A 19,431-nucleotide genomic window follows, 5' to 3' on the forward strand; every position below is an offset into this window, starting at 1 on the left:
TGCAACAAAGCAATAACAACAACAGTTGCCTTTATGTACACACAGTGATGTACAAATTAATACTTGCAGTAAGTCAAGTAATTGTTTTGACACACTGAAAGGGCATATATTTAAAAAAAAAGATTTTATATAGTTTTAATTTTTAAAATATCTGAATATGTTCACCACTACTATTATTTAGTCTATTACGTGGAAAAAAATTGGTATGTCTAAAAAAATACCTTTTCAGCATGTACAAAACTGTTTTAGCACATTTTTTTTTATATATGCATACAGTTATTCAAGTAATTGTAATCAAATAATTTGACAAACTTAAAAGGGCTTTTAATTTAATTTTTTTCACTTATTTATTTATGTACGTATTTTCTTCTTTTTTAAAAACATTCAGTTAGTCAAGTAATTGCTTTGACGAACTGTAAAGGACACACGTTTTAATTCTTGTTATGAATACAAACAGCTAGTCAAGGAATTGTTTTAACAAACTTAAAAGTCACATATAATATTTTTCGAAAAAAAAACCTTTTCTTGTTTAGTTTTAACTTTTTTATTTTCATATTTTATTATAGTTGCTTATGATACTTAAAAAAAAAATAATGAGATTGGCATTAAATAAAAAAGAAAAATTACCATTATTTAATGGTAATAGTTTTGTGAATTTGTTTTTTTTTTTTTTAATAAAAAGATATATGTGAATTTAGTCCTTTGTCATAGGAATTACTTGACCAACTGTAGACACAAATGCATATGTACATACATGTCATAGTTTTAGACGCTTTCCGCTGATAAATGTGCGTGTGTTGCAATTTTCGTGCACCGTTGCCCTTTGCCCCCTGTTTGTTAATTGAATTTGTTTAGGCTCGTACATAAGACTGTACATATGTATATTTCTATGTGTGTGTATACGCTCTCTTGCATGTTTGTTTAATTGTTTAATTTAATTAAATGCTACAACTGCAACGCTTGCATCTAGAAAACTGACTGCATCTGTAGATGTATCTATAGTTGTATCTGTATCTGTGTGTGTACTTGTAAATGTATCTGTATGTTGCACCTGTATGTGGACTATATGCAACAGATGATATTGCATGACTTCGCTTTCATCAGTTGCTTCGCTGCTTTCGTGCGCCGTTTTCTTATGTCATGCGCAGCGCTGTCTTTATAAAGGGAATTCAGATTCATACAAACTTACAGACATACATACATACATATGAGTATACTAAATTTATACTTCCATATATAGCAACTACTGCTAGAAACCGCAGCTGCAGATGTGCAGTTCAACATCCCAGCAGCAATTTTTAAGCATGGTAGCCATAGATAATATAATATTTGTGTGATTTGTCGGATTAAAAAAACAAATATGTCTGATATGTTCCCTTATTTTTTTTGTCAGCCCTAATTTGTTTCTCTTGTGTAATATGTAATATTCGAAGAGCTCTGACTACGCCATATTAACAAATTTAATTTATTGGTAAAAAACTTAAAGATGCCCAATAGAAGAAAATTTTTATTCGTTATACTGTTCAATTTAATTTGTTTGTTGTCTTATATTTATACTTCCCTTTTCATGCTTTTGGCATGCGTAAAATGCTTATAATAATATAGTTGCTATTGCTAATTGATCTACACTTATCTTATTGTTTGTTTAAGATAAGTTTATATAAATAAATAAATAAAAAATTGTGAAATTCTAAAGGAAGACTTTCGTTTTCCTACTGGGTACCTTAAATATTACGTATACGTGAACCTCATATACTACGCACAAATATATAACTAAGACATGTGTCAGTTGTTTGCTTTGAGTCACTCTCACTGCCTGCAGACTCCTTAGCTTTTAAAATGAGTTTTTAACAGAAAACTTTTCTTGTTTATCATCAAGTAAATTAAAATGTCACATAAAATTAAGTATACACCCTGTGCCCCTGAATATTTCTGGGTAAACAAAAATGAGCCAAAAATATTTGTTTACTATACAAAATTGGCATAAATATTTTGCTGAAGACAAAAAAAAAAAAAAAACAAAAACAAACAGAACTAAAACTAAAACTGAAAACCATTGAGAGGTGAGATAGGGCAGATGAAATCGAAAAAACTTGGCTCAGAGCAAACTACGAATATATACAGACAATTGTAAATACAGTGTGTACTATGTATAGTGTAACTATGTATTTGCAGTGCATTTGTAATAACTAGGCGTATATGTATATATTATAAATTCAGTATTCGTTGAGAAAAGTGAAATAACCGAGAATGTATTGCAAGCGGGGCAGGATTGGGCGAGAGAAAGAGATAGAGAGGGGGGATGAATACAATTTGCAACCACTGTAGGGTACATAATCTTTGTTGAGGCTGCCACGAAGCTGCTGCTGCAGCGCATGACAAGAGTAGGTGACCTTGACAGTGAACTTGAAATAAACGCTACAAGGATTGCCTATATGTGCATATGTATGTATGTGTGCGTTTGTGTGCAACACATTGGAATGAAACCCATAAAGGCGGCGGAGGCTCTGCTAGCGAACTGAACGAAAATTGAAACTTTGCGAGAGCGCAACGCCAAACGAAATGAGAGCAGGAGAGAGACAGCAAGCGAGAGCGCGTCCCATATAACACATGCATTTGAAAAGCTTTCGCTGCAGCTGCTGCTGCTGCTGCTGTAGCATGGGGGCGGGTCGGTATGTGCGAATATGTGCTTGTGTTTGTGCCTTATATGACTATAAAATGGCACACTCTCTCTCACGCTCTTTGTTGAAGCACTCTCTCGCTGAGCGTACACGCTCTCATTTGCTTGAAGTTGAGTTGCCTGTTCTGATGAATCATCGTGCGACTCGTTGTCTGCAGTCGACATTTGAAATATGTGCCAGAAATTTCCCTTTCATGTTTCGCATTCGCCAGTGCAGAGAGGGGTGACGACTCTGGTTGAGGGGCGCGTTTTATGCAATGCTGACATTTGAATCTATTGACAAACATATGTATGTAAATATGTACAGTGGCTCTTAGCTTATTTGACCCAGCACATATATAACTACCAAAGTTTGCTTAATTCAAAAGTAATATGTATACAAATAACATTTGTATTTATTCATCCTTCCAATTAAAATATAAATTCATTTTGAATGTATAATATGTAAGAGTTGTGGGTGCATCTAAATACATTTAATGTTTGTTGATTTTGTGCATAAGTACATATGTTTTTTTTTTGCTCAGAATAATCAAATGATACTCATTACGATTTCATTAGATACTTTTAGCTTGCAATTGGATTGTTGATTTACTTTCCTATTCTCAACTTTGACATTTAATGCAAGAATGCGTATATGTGTGTGCTGTACACTTAAAAAAAATAGAGGAAATTCAAGTACAAACGATGTCAAAAACTGAATTCAAAATTTCCAAGAGCGAGTACAAAAATCTCAATTTAAGTTTGCTTTCCGCAATTCTTCAAATTTAAAAATTAGATTTTTGTGGGATACTTTAAGTACATTTTGTGATTATTTAAAATCTGTAAAAGATTAAAGCATACACAAAAATTTCATACTTAATTTAAGAAGTTGAGTACACCTCAATCTTAAAGTGCTCAAAGCAAAACAGTAAAAATACAGGTAAGGACTTATTTAAACTTAGTATGGCATTTTTCTCTGAGTGTATGAATGTCCACAGTAATAGCTTCTTCTTTCGCACTCCCGCCCACCAAGTGACCCACTGACTGCCACTTCTTCTTTCCACTTGCGTCATTGGCGTTGCAAGTTCAGTATCTCAAAGGGCATTTAATTAAAGCTCTGTTATTGTGAGTTTACAGTCGATTCTTTGTAATTGCATGAGATTTAATACTAAATGTGATTTCATAGTAAGCACAGCAGAAATTGCATTTAAAACTTGTAAATAGGTCATCAGGTATATAAAGTATACATATGTATATACACATACACACATAGTTGACTGTGTGAATACTCTTCTTTCTCACTGCTTGCACATGGAATCCATTTATGAAGGCACTTCAAAGGTTTTACTATTACGAATCAATAATCAAAGATTCGGTCTCTCTCTCACACACACACACACACACACACACGCATGCATACGACTCAAAAGTAATGGCGATAGGTTTCATAAAATTACTTACGTTCCACTGCAGCCGTTCCAACGCCCACAACGGCGGCTGTGATGCAGAATGTGAAATGGCAAAGCAATGAAAAATAGCTATAAAAAAGTAAATAGTAAAAGTAAATTTCAAACGCTTATATTTGGCAGAATGGCAGGAGAAGTAAACTAGTTACATACAGTTAGTCAAGAAAGTGTTCTCTTGTCAGAAATATATAAATTTTATGGATGCCTTTTTCCATTTCTTATTTTATTATTCTGTTTTTAGACGAAAAAGTTTAAAATAAAGAAATATTATTTTTCATCGAGTTTTGTATTTTGTCAAAATACGTCTTTAACTAACTGTATGTAGTTTGGGGGATTTTTGCATTCATACAAACGTCCAGATCTTTAAGAAATGCAGTTGGAAAGTTTTGAGCTTTTGGTTACCAAAAAATTAAAAATAAAAGTAAAAAATTCAAAAGGAGAGCACGTAGCAGAGAGTGCAAGAGAGAATGTGCTTCTGTGTACATAGTACATACATAATATGTGCATATGTATGTACATGATATGTGCAATAAGTAGATGTGTCTGTATGTGTGCGATAACCTTGAGACTGCTTTGAATATTTAGTTGGGCAATGCGAGAGCAAGATAGCTACAGCAGGAGGCAAAAGGCGGAGCGAGAGAGAGAGAGAGAGAGAGGGATAGATAGAGAGTATGAGTGCAAGTGAGCAACGTTGCAGCCCGTTTTCAGCTAGGGTTCTGTGTTTGTATGTACTTCAACTTTTTGCTTTGGCAAAAATTTCTTGCGATTCCTCTCCCTCTTTCCCTCTCTCCTGCTCCCTGGCGCTAGCTGTCCCACTCACTCTCGCATTCGCGTGCTCGCTCGCACGCGGCCCTCTCTCATCAGATTTTTGCGCAAATGCAATTCACGTTCAAGGCCAGTATCAAAATGCATTAGTATGAGAACACACACACACACACACACACATACGAAAGCACAGGGTTGCTTGTGTGTATTAGTGAGACGCTGTCGTCAGTTGTCAACTGTATTTGCAACAACACACAAAACGTAAATTACCCAGTCAAACTTGAAAGCATTCTAATTGTGCTGCCTCTTTCTCAGAAAAGTTATTCAGATAACAGTAGACTTTTTAGCGTTTTTTTAAATTTCTGTTTTATGTTTAAATTCAAAAACATAAAAATTAATTTTAATTATTATTTAAATTCCAATGTAATAACATTTAATTTAACTGATTACTGTTTTTGGATACAATAAAAATTAATAATAATTATTTTTAATTTTTTTTTAATCATAGAAAATTGTTACATTTGATTGATATAATAAAAGCCTTTAAATAATCCTTCAAAGTAATTTTTTAAGGTTCCTTAACATCTTATTAGACAAAACTGAATACTGACTAGTGATTTAAATAATACGCGTTAGCTTATGGCATTGGGAATCGAAAATAAATAAATAAATAAGCCCAGTGTATTTCTAATATGCGAGTCTACTTGAATTCCTATTGTTTTGTTTTTGTTATTGTTATTGCTTTTGGCGAACCACATTCTGGAAAGTTCTGCTGGGAGCTTGGGCAAATATGTGCACACACAGTACAGTGCACACAGTATGTATGTGTATGTATGTAGTACATAGATGGACTTATAATCAATAACTCGCAGCTTCTTGTCACTAAAATGTATGTATGTATCTCTGCATTTTTAATTTCGTTTTATGATCATGAAATGTGTTTCCAAGCCAAAGATTGTGTATCTAATAATAAAAATTAACTGATTTGAGCTGAAATTCAAATATTAATACACCAAATTATTTGCACACTTCAAATAAATCGGTTCACCTCATCGAAATTTATTCAAATGCAGGCGTATCTAATCATTTTAAAATTGTGAATGCTATCTAATCTAATCGCATTTCATAAATGGTGAAAACAAGTTTTCACTGCACTCAGAACTACCTCAATTTAAAAATACAGTATATATATATACATATAGATACACACATACATATATATGTATAATATCTCATTTAATTCATGAACTTTCCATGACTTGTGTAGAGCTGTTCTCAAACTGTCAAATGAGAATGAAGTGCAATCATGCATGAAAATTGCACTGCATGTCATTCAAATGTACATGCATACTTTTTATGTATTACCTATACACATATAAATATATATATTAACTACTTATTATAATGGCAATAATTGTTTTGATTTTTGTTATATTTTTTTTTTATAATTTTTATCGCTTTTTCTATTATGGCGCCAATGCCATAATTGCTTAGCGCTCAAATCAACAACAACAGCCACAATTCAGAATTCTACAAAGCTCGTAAGAGTGCAAATTTGTTAGTCGTTTGGTTTGTGGTCGGCTTTCCCTCTCCCCTTTTTCACTACGCCTCTGCTTGTCATTTGTTTACACACTTATATGCATATAATTAAATGTTTGATAGAATGCGATTACAAACACATACACACACACACACCCCCGCACGAAAAATCAAACTGCGTTGCATTTTATTTAAAAATTGCATTACACATTTCCAAATTGTTTTGCAATTTCTTGCAATTAGTTAGAAAAAGGCTTTAATTATTAAAAGCTGGGGTTAAAACTGTTATCGCAATTGAAATTGAATTCGGTGAACGTATCTGAAAGAAAACTTTTTTATTCTAGCAAAACCGAAATAACCGATTAGTAAAACGGTTAGTTTTGGTTTAATGACGCATTCAATTTTATAATACAAATTTTACATTTTTTGTTATAAAAGAATCATTGTTTTTTAGTTTTCCAACAATAATTTTAATAATTTTTTTCAAACCGAAATAATACCGGTTTTTCGAAGCCATAACCTTTACTGAAACCAATATACTTGATCATTTCGAATTGATACCCTGATTAAAAGTACTCATAATTTCGTAAATTCCTTAGCCATATGCCATATGAAAATGAGCAAACTAAATGTTGAGCAGGCGCCACAAAATGCACATGACGTTGCAAAATTAAGTTTATTTTTTTTTTTTTTATATCTTGCTGTGTTTGGCGGACAAGGTCACAAGAAGAAGCTGAAGAGAAGCAGAGAACGAACTCAATATCAGGGAACCGCCCAATTGCACTCAGCGCCCAAACACACATACACACACAAACACACACACACACACACACCCATGCATACTCACGTACGTACCTCGCACTCCCTTTTTATAATTTGCTCTCTCTTTTTAGTTTTTGTTGTTGCACTCTGGTGTCTTGTGTTTCGCCTCGCACTTTCCACAATCGTCTCTCCCACGCGTTGGTATTTCGCATCCTTGAGAGCGCGTGGGCGTCCCCAGCTGTTGAACTGCAGGAGAGCTTTGACCAGCTCTCTCCTCTCCTTATCTCTTCGTTGAGTAGTGAGTGACCACATGCGTTTGTCTCCCTCCCTCACATTAAAAATGGGAGCAGCATGTTCTATTCAACTTGATGAGCACTCGTCACTAATTGTGTCCTCAACATCCTTGCCATTTACCATATTTCAGCTTTTAAAGCAATCGCAAAACTAATCAACATATGTATGCTGCAATAAAAAGCAATATATCTAGTTTAAAAGGGTTTCCAGATAATTGCGCCAGTAAGAAAATTAAGAACTGTTCTAAAAACAAGATAAATTTTATTATAAAATTCAAAATAATATTTGGAAAAAATGTACAGAGGCCGTACTGGAACAAATGTTTTAGTATTCGGTTCTTGAAAATGAACTACTTCGATTAAAATTACAATATTAAGGAAAATTTTGGTTTTCGGCTCCCGTATTATTCCCTAATATTTTGCATTCACGTTCAAAGCTTTTGCCTGTTGAATGTGCATGCACAATAAATTCAAAAGATGGCGCTAAGCGCAACAAAAAAGCACTGCTCGAAAGCTTAGTCAATGCACAAACCAAATGAGTCTGACCCCCACTACACTCTCTTAATACGACACAGCTAACCTCATTCTCTTAACAAATGCACGCACAATGCGTAAGGGAAAATTCACAGCATGATGGAAAAATGGCAATTTAAAAATAATTTAGACAAAAAGGTCACTTCCGTAAGAGTAACTAGTTGTTGTCATTGTTGTTGTTCTTGTTGTTGCTGTTTACGTTGAACTGTCAGTGGCAACTTGGAAATTTATAGATAGTTATAATAGAATTGACAAATTGATAATCAAATGTTGCAAGTGGCATGTGGCATGCCACATTAGTTGTGTGACATTTGTGACAAGCTTTGCTCAGGGAAAACTGACCACATGTCAAAGCGACGTAACTTCAAAGCGTCGCAATGATGGCTAACAGTTGAGTGGAAAGAGGGAGAGAGCCCGAGGGCTGGGAATAGGGAGCAGAGTTGCCGAATCAGCTATTTTGCCGCCAGAACTGGAGTTTTTCGAGTGCCAATCGCGGATAAAATTGTGAAATGGCGGCTAGGGGAAGTTCTATATATTTTAAAAATAAAGAAAGCTACTGGAACTATTTTAAATTAATATAACTAGATTCCTGTTGTATTTATATAGTTGTTCGCCTTTGGTTTAAATTTGTTTTTGAATAAGAAATGATTATAAAGAGATCTTGGAGTCTTTTGGTTTTTTTTTAAATGCTGATCTAGAATATATATGCTATTTTCAATAGATGCGGGATATAAAATTGACCTTAAAATTATAATAGCTTTTTGTCTGGCCTTTTTACAGATTGCCTAGCCTTTTCTAGCTTTTTTTATATGTAAATATAGCTCTTTAGGCCCTAAAGAGTTGGCAACACTGGTAGGATGGAGCAGGTTAACTACTGGTAATTGCAAAAACAGAGTTTTCCCATTCAAATACGCATAACGGCAAATGTATGAAAACCTTTTGCTCGATGCGTTTAATTGAAAATTCATAAGCGAATAGTTTGTCTCTCTGTGGTTGCAATTACACTTATTGTCCATTTCTATGTGTGTGAGTGTGTGTTTGTGTGTGTGTATGTGTGGTTGTGCCACACGCCCACACAATCAAACAGTTGTGGCTTGCCACATGAAAGTGTGCAATAGTTAATTACCAAAACAGTCACGTCGTTGACCCTTCAAAGCCAAAAGGCTAAAATTGAAATAGGAATTTCTATTGTGCTCTTACTACACGGACAAAAATAATTGGGCTAATTATTGGCAGTAATTTGGCATTTAAAAATTTATAACATTGCAATTAAATCATAGAAATGTATGTCCTTGTTATACCCTGCATTTTTGGTATGTGGTGTGTTCCCCAAAATTGCAGCCTGCAACATTTCAACGTTCCCGGCTATAGGATATTCGGGAGTTGAGCAATGCAGTCTCTAACTTTACAATGTATTACAACTTCCAGAAGATAACGTATCTCTTAAGTTTCAGTCAAAGAAAATATAATAAAAATTCAAATTTATTTAGAAATGTTATTGTGGAATGCTTTTAATACCCTGCACTCGCAGTTGTAATGTTATATATAGTGCAGAAAATATTTACTAAGAAATGTGTACAGGTATAGATTGGAGTCAACAGCTTAGTTCACATTTGACTAATACATACCCTGTAAATAATGCTCACAGCAAGTATTTTTTTTTAGAATTAAAAAACCAAAACCAATAACTTATAGCCTGTGTACAGTGTATCTGCTATTTGAGCACCTTTGTTTGTATAAGATAACTGTCAAAGATTTACAACTATTTATAAGAATAGATAACGTATCTTACAAGTTATATCTGAATCAGGTTGTTAGTTTGAATGTTGTGGTAGTTCAGTGTAATTTCTCGCAGTGTACTTGCAATTGTTTATATGGCAATTAGCGTATAAATTTTTCATCACATTTGCTAACTAATTACAACACTACAACAATGCAAATTGTGGTAGTAAAAACTTCAAACAACTTACAAATCTTATCTAAAAACTGGAATGAGAGTATAGAATATGAATATCTTGAGATAAGTTAGTTTTATAAAGATGAATTTCCACAAGGCAGTTGAAAATAAGCTCGGGATTGAAGTGGACTGAATGATTTAATCATGGCAACATCTCAAAGATGGAAACAGATTTGTTTTCAGTTGCGCTTAAAGTCGACACAATTATTTATTGTAGCCGGATCCGTGTTATTGGCCGTGTTAATATCCCTGATTTGTATTGGCATCACAATCCGTTATGAGGTGGAATACGAGGTGGTCAATCTATCAGATGTGGATTACTGGAAGGATCAAGTGTCGCCGGAACAGAAATTCTGGTACGACAAGGGAATCCAGGAATTGCAACAGGCAATGAGAATTTACTCCAAACAGAGTAAGCCCAAGAATGTATTAATTCTCTTGGTTAATGGCATCGATGGCAGAGCTTTGGCAGCAGCTCGTTTCCCTGGCGAAAATAGCACCAAGGAGCATGCACACTTCGTGTGGGATCAGTTCCCGCATCTGGCGCGGATCAAGAACAGTTGCAGTTACAATTCACCCTGCGATATGTCCAGTGTATCCCGAGCACTCTGGTCAGGAGTGCCCCTAAAAGCCGGCATTAGGAATAGGTAACAAAATCACTTTTAATCAGGGAATCTAACAGAATTAAATTTTAGTTCCGGATTCAGTTTCAATTTTTATAGCCGTAAATATATTCTTGATCAGCATCAACAGACGAGTCGATATAGCCACGTGTGTCTGTCCGTCTGTCTGTCTGTCCGTCTGTCCGTCCGTGTGAGCGCCTAGATCGCAGAGACTATTGGAGTTAGAGATACCAAATTTGGAACACAGATTTCTATAGACCCCACGCAGGTCAAGTTTTTTTAAATTTTTGCCACGCCCTCTTCCGCCCCCGCAAATCGCGAAAAACTACCACACCCACAGTTATTAAGATAATATAGTTCTCATGGTAATTGACGTTATCTAATAATATTATCTATAATATCACTTAACCGCAGCAAGATCGGACAAGTAGAACGGAAGTTATAGCTAACCAAAGTTATTAATAAAGTTATTATTTCACTAAAATCACCTTAAAGTATGCACTAGTTTTTATTTGGTAGTAATTTCATTCAAGTACTTTTACATATATTGAAATAAGTAAAGGGTATCCTATGGTCGGAATCTCGACTATAGCCTTTAATTTTCAATTTTTGTATAGTCTCAATTATACTGCAATTACCATAGGTTTGGTATATTTAAAAAATATAAAATAATATTAAATAAATCCTTAATCACTTACAACTATTTTCAGTACCAGCCAAATCATGTCTAGAAACTGCAGTCGATTGGATCAATTCCATAGTATACTTCGCCAGGCTCAACTTGCGGGTCTACGCACAGGATTTGTGACAAATCAAAGGATAACGGGAGCAACTGGAGCAGCTCTTTACGCTAATGTGGCTGAAACGAGTTGGGAATGCGATGGCTTAATGCCTTTGGGCAGCATCGAGGCGGGCTGCGAGGATGTGGCCCTACAATTGATCTCGGGCGAGACGGGACAAGCCCTCAATGTCGTAATGGGCGGCGGACGACAGTTGCTGAGTGCCAAAGTTCCAATTTATACTTGGGATCCCTTAGACGAGCTGCTGTGCCGCGCCAGAAATGGACGCAATTTATTACGCGATTGGAGAAATCTGAAGTTGAAGTTAAGACCTCGAAAGAGATTCGAGGTAGTGCAACATGAAAAAGAGCTCAGTTCGATTAATGCCACCAACTTGGATTATTTGATGGGTGTCCTTGCTAATGGAGATCTCACTGCGAATTCTCAAGCTCCCAGTTTAAAGTTGATGCTCAATAAAACCCTGGAGGTGCTCAGACGTTCAACTGTGAGGCATCTGTTGATTTGGGAGCATTTTGTGAGGCCAGAAATGAATGCAACACGCGAGTTAAGACTACTCAATGAGACACTCTCCACTTTGTTGGGTCAAAAGAATACCTTGACCCTTGTACTCCTTACCAATGGCAATTATTTGAGTCCAAGTCGCGATGTGAGCGGAGAAACGGATTTAACAAGCACTTTAGATGAGACATTCAATCAGTCGGAGCTGCAACTGCAGCTGATATTGCAACAGATGTCTTCGGAGAGTCTGCTCTTTGCTCAGGGTGAGTCAAGTTTCCCATAATATCAGTTCAATTCTATAACTTTCTACATTTGCAGGACCCAAGTCTTTACTGTTCTATGGAGTCCACGAAGAAACTTACCTGGCTCAGGCTTTGTCCTATGCTCTGGGACTGAATGCATTTGGTAATCAGCTGTAGCTTAAAAAATCTTTAGATTGTACTTACATTTAGTTATCTTACACTATAAGTAACGTTATGTAGATAAGATAATCGCTTAGATATCTGTCATTAAAATAGTAATAATCTTGTATTATACCAGTGTATTTTGTATAACAAGATGATGAAAATCTGCAACACTTTAAAATATATATTCTTGATCACTATGTAACAACTGATGAGATCATTTCTTTCCTTATATAAAATTAGAATCTAGAATTCCGTATTCCAGAAAACAGTATTATATTAAATAATAGGTAAAATTTTAGCGATAAATCTATGAATCTCGGAAGAAATGTACGTTATGATTCTCTGCAACTAGTCGGATAATTTCATTACGATTGTACAAAATACACAAAAGTTATTCAAGTTATCCTAAGGCTTTAATACGGTGAAAAAATATATTTGTAGCTTTCCAATTGTTTTGAAATTGTCCTGTAAAAATTTTGATTAAAAATATTTACAAATTTCTACAAATCTAAATGTATTATATTTATTTTTATTTTCGCACGGTCTAAATATTAAGCTAAAACACAATTATGTATAGATAACAAAAGGTCTTTGAAACATATATTTTACGTTGTGTAGACAGATAACAAAAGGTCTTTTAACCATATCTATTTCGTTGTATACTTAATATTCATACGCCCCGTTGCACCCATTAAAATAAACTTTTATGTTTTTTGGATAATGGTAAACTTTAACTAGTATATTTTATTGAATTCTATTAAACATCTAATCAAATTAAACACCAACAACACCGCCAGCGACTGTTGCTGGTGGCGCCACCGCAGTTGCTGCGTCCGTTGCAGCTGCCGACGGCATGGGAAGCATCCAGTTAACTGGAGGCAACTCCAACGGTGTCGCTGCTGCACTCGAAGATGAGGTGGATGTAGATGTGGCCGTGGACGTGACTGTGGATGCAATGCGCGGCACAGGACGCAGCACATTGGAGCTGGGTCATTTGACGGGCAGCGGCGGCAACATGGTGTGTGCCACATTCGACAGCTGCCTCAGATGATTGGCATGGACATATTGAAAGGCCGAGGAGCGTTCCAGATGCTGTGATAGATACAATTCGCCCAGGGAGTAAAAGCGTCGCTGATCGAAGGCCTGAAATGGGAATCCTGGAAAGCGTTGTGGAGTTGCATAGTTCTTAGCTGTTGCTGTGGGATAAAGTATGCCATGTGGTGGGCGTGGCAGCACATAGGTTGAACCACTTGCTGCCGCTTGTTGTGGCGCCTGTGGATGTTGTTGTTGTTGTTGCTGTTGCTGCTGGGCATTGAAGAATTCCATATTCTTGAGACTGTCCAACATTTGATGTGAAGCCTGATGTTTCTTAAGGTAGGCATAACTGAAAAAGCCACAGATTAAACTGAGAACAGACTGCGAAAGATGAAAGAATTGAAAACCTACCGTCGAAAGGTCTTGCCACATTGCTGGCAAGGATATATGCCATCGTTGGCTTCATCTCCGGTTGTTTTCTGGGATTCTGTGCCACTGCCGGAGGCTTCATTGCAGCTGCTGCTCTGTCGCTTCTTGCCGGATTGCATCTCCGACTTGGGTTTGTGCCAGCGGCGATGCGATGCCAAATTCGCCGGACAGTTGAAGACCTGCAGATAAAAACGTTTATTAGTTGGAGCTCAAACAACTTAAAGATGCCAATGACACTGGCAGAAGAACAAATAAATTATCTTAATAAACAGAAAAGTTCCAAAAGAAACAACTCTGCCTCAGATAAAATCGCAAAAATACAATAAATGAGTTTTTATACCATGTATCTGTACAGCAAATCGCATTATGTTCGAATTTGCTGTCAAAACTTTAAACATGAGCAACAGATTAAGCAAAAATATGTTTAAAAAAATGTATGCCAATGATTGAAACAATTTTCAGATGATTTTTTTCTTTTAATTAAGAGCACAATAATTATTCCGGAAAATAAAAACTTTTAATTAAATAAATATAAATTTTCATTTAAAAATTTTAAAATAAAGTGATAAAATTCGTCTTTAATTAAAATTTTTTCTCTCGTTTTTTTTTACGAATTTTCGGTACGCGACCCATTTTTTTCAAAAAGAGGTCTTGAAATAAATTTTTTTTTTTTTGAATACTTGGAATTTATGTCTGAAATATGCTTTGAGATACAAAATTTCTTTTAAAAGTAGTGTAAATCATTTTCGATTACAAGAAGTTTTTAAAATTTGGAGTATACGACAAAATACTAAAATAGCAAATATAATTTACAGAATTGTGTTAAATTTTATGCCGCATATAATTTTTTGTTTTTATAATTTGGAGTAATTTTTGTTACATATTTAAATTTTTATTTTCATATATTAAAATTAAAAATTAGTCTTTTCTTTTTTAATACTAACTTAAAAAAAAAAAACAGTTAATAGTTTTAATAAACTTTCTGTTACAATTTCTATTAAATTCTGTAAACATTAATCGATTTTCAGTCAGTGTCAACTAGAATGAAGCTAGATATGAGAGATAGATAGAGCATTTAAATTTTTTTTCGAAAAAATGGTACCCCATAATCGTAATCTACGGTCAATTCTAAGATGTTTTTACCAAGAAACTACAGTTCTAAAATTAATTCCTAGTCCCCGTTTTTGAGTTGAAAAATTTTGCGTTTTTAGTTATTGCAAGGACGAAAATTATGTTTGCAGAACAATTTGTGTTTGTATTTAAAAATCCTGGTCTTAACACGAGTTTTGATAACAATCTTGTCAGGATCGGAATAAAAATACTAAAGATATGGTAATAATTCATGATAAAAATATAAAAAAAAAACACGTTTTTCAATTCAAAATGCAGGGACTAGGAATTGATTTTAGAACTATGTTTTCTTGGTGAAAATATTTTAGAATTGACCGTAGACATCGAATATTTGTGAATTTGTATGGCCCTTACAAATCGATGCACTCTTCTATATTTAATATAAATAGTAAAAATCAATAGATAAGTAGCTATTGTCACCTTTTCACACTCGGAGCACTTGTATTCGATGTGCACGATGCGAGGACATCGATGCTGGGCGAGCATGAAGGCATCGTCGTAGACGGTGCGACAAAGCTGGCACAAATAGTCGCCAATCTTATTATCGATGCTGGCCAAGATGGCCTTGGCCTCCTCGGTGATTTCGACCACATTGAAAGCCGGATCAATGTCACCTTTGCGCACCACAAGCTCCTCATCGTCCCGCAGCTTACGGATGATGGTGCCGGACACAGGACTAATTGTTTCCTCATCGATGGCCGAATGTTTTCTTAATTTGGTGCGTTTACGTTCCGTCTTCTGTTTGCGTAGTGAATGTGGGGGCGGGGAATTCGCTAGAGGTGGTGCTGGTGGTGGTGGTGGGGGTGGTAATTGAGAAGGGGCATTTCCACTTAAATCCATGTAGACTTTCTCGGATTGCGGTGACTCCTCGACTGTAATGATCTCGACAGGGGCAGAGGATTCTTTGTTGGTTTGACCGAAATCACGATCAAAGAGTTTGGCCAAACCATCGACTGCCTGATGATGCAGTGCCTCATCCTCATAGAGCAGTTCATTACGCTTTAGTGCCTTAGTTTCCAAGAGTTGAGTCTGTAGGCTTTGCGAAGGATTTTCATCATCATCGTTGCTTAAAATGTCCACAAATACTTCCTCCTCATCATCATCATCATGTTGCTCTGGTGATGCGACAGCGGTCTCAGCTTCTTCATCATCATCATCATCGTTGACTTGTATTGTATCATTATCATTATCATCGTTATCGTTATCGTGCTCATTATCATCGTTCTCCGTATCCGTGGCATAGTCATTGTAGTCATGGGAACTGACAACTGTTTCATCCTCGTCCTCGGTCAACACAATTGTCTCATCTGCCACATAAATGCTGGACGTTCGACTTGCTGCCACACTCGATTGACTCGCCGGAATTTGCTGAAAATTACTTTTATCATAGCTGGCTACCCCCTCGAATCCCCTCAAGCCGTAACAATTGCTCCCCAATTGAGTTGGTTGCTGCTGTTGCTGATGATGATGAAAATAACTTGTGGTTGCTGTTGCTGCTGCTGTTGCTGTTGCTGGTGGTTGCATGACCAGTGCAGCATGTGGCAGCGGTGGCAATGTCGCCATATGCGGCCGCCACAAATAATTCTCCTCGGACATTAATCTCTGACGTTTCCTCGGAGGCGACGGCGTCGATGGTGGCGTAATTGGAACTATATTCGATGTCGTTCTCAAGGATAAATCCAATGGCGACAGCAGCGATATTGACGAGCGATGTTGACTAAATTGTGCAAATGTCTCGTTGATTGCCGGTAATGGGCGGCACTCCACGTAATGTACCTGCTGTGGGTGTGGCAACGACTGCGACTGCGACTGCGACAGCGACAGCGACTGCAACTGCGACTGTTGATTCATGTTCAACATTCTTGAAGTGAATCAAGGTCCGCCGACCTTCTAACTTTTCTTTTTTATTCCTTTGCGACTCGACTTTAATTTCAATTATTTTCTTGATTTAATTTGATGAATTTTCTTCTTGGAAATATCTTTCTTGTTCTTCGATTTGTGTGCTTGTTATATTACTGTAAAATCAAAGAATTTTATTTATTTATTTTAATTGTAATATAATGCAGCGTTCATTTACTAAGTAATTAAATACAGTGTAGTTTGATTTTTAGAACTTTTTTTACTTTTTAGCTACAGTTTTTTTTATAAATAAAGTCTTGTTTTTTTTTAGAAAAACTCTAGATAATCAGAAATTAAATTTTATTACTTTTAAGCACAATAAGGAAAAATTTTTAGATTTTGAATTTTTTTGGAGGTATGAAAATCTTTGTGGTTATTTGAAGTATCTCGGTCAAACTTACATTTTGCATAATTTTTACTGTCTAATATATCCTGGCAAAACTTTACCAAAATCGGACAACTTTATATACTCGTATTACAAACATAGCTATCATAGAAAAAGTCAATTCAATTTTTTAATTAAATAAAAGCTGTTTTTTTTTCAAATATTAATTTACTGTTAATTTATGCAGTTACTTTAATCTTCTTAGTCACTAGAGATATTTCTAATATATTTTTATAACTCAAGTTAAATTAATCAAGTATTTTAAATACCATTGAGTAGTATGGAATCGCCAGACCGTTACTGGTATAAATTTTGTACATTTTATTAACACAATTATTTTTTTTAAGAAATATTAAATTTTGATTATTAGAGAGTCACTTAGAGTCACATTCACAGTCTTTATTAACTGTATTCCAAATTTTTAAAATTAAGGAATCATAAAATATTATTTATATTCGTTATTTTTACGCACTTGGATATTTTTGAATTTCTTAATTATTATTTTTTTGAATGAAATTTTCTTGTAAATAATTAATGCACTTTTAGGTTAGTTAGCTTAGTGCAAAAACGCGAAACAGTTAAAGCCATTAAATATGCAATAGATTTTCACTTGGAAAACGCACACGGCTTACACAATTTACCGTTACACGCAACTTTCCTGTTGCGCCCGTCGAACTCGACTGAACTGAGAATTGAGAAGAGAACATCGGTCACCTGTCGCAATGCCAACGAAAATTGGGTTTGAATGCGAAGCCAATGAAAGCCAGCACAAGGCAGACAGGCAGTAGTAGTGGTACCAGTTGGGGTGGTACCATCCACCCCTTGGACTGGGATTAGTTATTGGCATCTGTGCTGGCAGCTTGAGGTTCTCGCTCGCACATTGCTGTGGAATCCTCGCAAGCAAGCATTGGATTCGCTCTCAGTTGCATTGCGCGACTTGTCAACCTCCCCTCGCACCCCTCAGTCCGCTCTCTATCGACTTTCATTGACTCCCACACGTTGATGGGCGCATGCGTTGCCACGCCTACTACTGAAGCAATGCCTAGCAGTGACTTTGGTTTGTTGGCGCCAGGGGGCGCTGCAAGCTGGCGTCATCTGTTGCGTCGCAACGCTCATTGGACATTGTAGATTCGGACCCATTGAATGCCACGCCCACTCGGATAAAGGATTTGTCACAGCACGAAACGGAATGTCATTGAATTGCAAATGAAGAATTTCAATGCAATGCATTGGAGTTTCTTCTGCTTACGTATCGAGGGTTAGAAGAGAGAAGAGAGAGGGAGGCAGCTCGGGAGGGGGTGCAATTCAGGTGGGTGGGTGCAGGGGTAGGGGGGATAAATGGAGGTTGTGCCATTGATGTTTCTGCGTCAGCTTTTCATATTTTTCCCTCATTGTGTAGATATTTTAAGAACCGAAGGATTCCTTTTTTTGCGGTCTTCCTTTTCGAGCATTATTAATGCCATATCCAGTGAATTCAAAATGGCGGCAGTTTGGTTTGGTTACATTTTAAATAATTTAAATATATGTTCATGGCATTCAAATACTTCTGCTTTAACTTGCAGCTGCATGAAATTAAATGACTCCAACAAAATTTTATTTTATTCAATATAAATAATTGAGTAAAAATGTTTGGCACATAAAAAAAAAAACGCATCTGAGACCGTTGCAGCAATAAATTCTCTGTCCAGAACCGAATACCGAAACGTTTATACCGGTACGGTTAAAGAGTTGACCAACTTCAAACTGTCATAACTTGATCAAAACTGAACCGATTTTCAAGCGGAATGTCATTTTGGTCTTGATTTGGCCTCTAAATTCATTTTGCATTAAAATTTTATTAAATTCTTTGAAAAAAATATTTTCCTCTAGATTCTACTAGATATTGATTTCGATGCTAAGGGTCCCCCCTTTGAAATTTTGAAAATTCAAAATTTTAAATCTCATGTTTTCACTTTTAATTACCTCCCTATATCATAATTAGTATAAAACAACACTTGAAACTTGATTCTGAGACCTTTCATTTTTTTGTAAAAAATCATGCCAAATTAAACAAAAAATTGGACTTGTAAAGTGGCTAAATCCGAAGTCTGACCAGCTTCAAAATGTCATAACTAGGTCAAAACTGAACCGATTTTAAAGCGGAATGTCATTTTGGTCATGATTTGGCCTCTAAATTTATTCTGCATTTAAGTTTTGTTCATTTAGAAAATTAATTATTTTTGACCAAGATTCGATATCGATGGTAAGGG

The 19,431-nt window shown here is 35.7% G+C and overlaps 2 protein-coding genes across 3 annotated transcripts; one reads left to right on the forward strand and one right to left on the reverse strand.

Annotated features, from left to right (window-relative positions):
- Positions 1-10,068: 10,068 nt before the first annotated feature.
- On the forward strand, positions 10,069-12,501 carry LOC117790520 (alkaline phosphatase, tissue-nonspecific isozyme). 2 transcript variants are annotated; one of them, XM_034629992.1, is made up of 3 exons: positions 10,069-10,622; positions 11,315-12,159; positions 12,215-12,501. In XM_034629992.1, the coding sequence occupies exons 1-3, from the start codon at positions 10,120-10,122 to the stop codon at positions 12,313-12,315; spliced, it is 1,449 nt and encodes a 482-aa protein (XP_034485883.1). In that variant the 5' UTR covers positions 10,069-10,119; the 3' UTR covers positions 12,316-12,501. The 2 variants fall into 2 exon arrangements, with proteins under 2 accessions (XP_034485883.1, XP_034485882.1); XM_034629991.1 differs by having other exon boundaries at positions 10,070-10,622; positions 11,309-12,159; positions 12,215-12,500.
- Positions 12,502-13,012: 511 nt separating this feature from the next.
- Positions 13,013-17,889, reverse strand: LOC117792820. The gene is given in 4 exon segments (XM_034633102.1): positions 13,013-13,687; positions 13,750-13,946; positions 15,319-16,707; positions 17,824-17,889. Coding segments are annotated over 4 exon segments (2,262 nt in total). The 3' UTR covers positions 13,013-13,077.
- Positions 17,890-19,431: the final 1,542 nt, after the last annotated feature.

The sequence above is a fragment of the Drosophila innubila genome (assembly GCF_004354385.1).
Source record: "Drosophila innubila isolate TH190305 chromosome 3R unlocalized genomic scaffold, UK_Dinn_1.0 2_E_3R, whole genome shotgun sequence".
In the NCBI taxonomy this organism is placed as follows: Eukaryota; Metazoa; Arthropoda; class Insecta; order Diptera; family Drosophilidae; genus Drosophila; species Drosophila innubila.

Bases quoted from the DNA above. Each gene is read 5' to 3' on its own strand.
- LOC117790520 (XM_034629991.1), top strand. From the start codon at position 10,120: ATGGCAACATCTCAAAGATGGAAACAGATTTGTTTTCAGTTGCGCTTA. The intron at 10,623-11,308 runs GTAACAAAATCA...AACTATTTTCAG, and splicing joins AAAGCCGGCATTAGGAATAG to TACCAGCCAAATCATGTCTA. The intron at 12,160-12,214 runs GTGAGTCAAGTT...CTACATTTGCAG, and splicing joins GAGTCTGCTCTTTGCTCAGG to GACCCAAGTCTTTACTGTTC.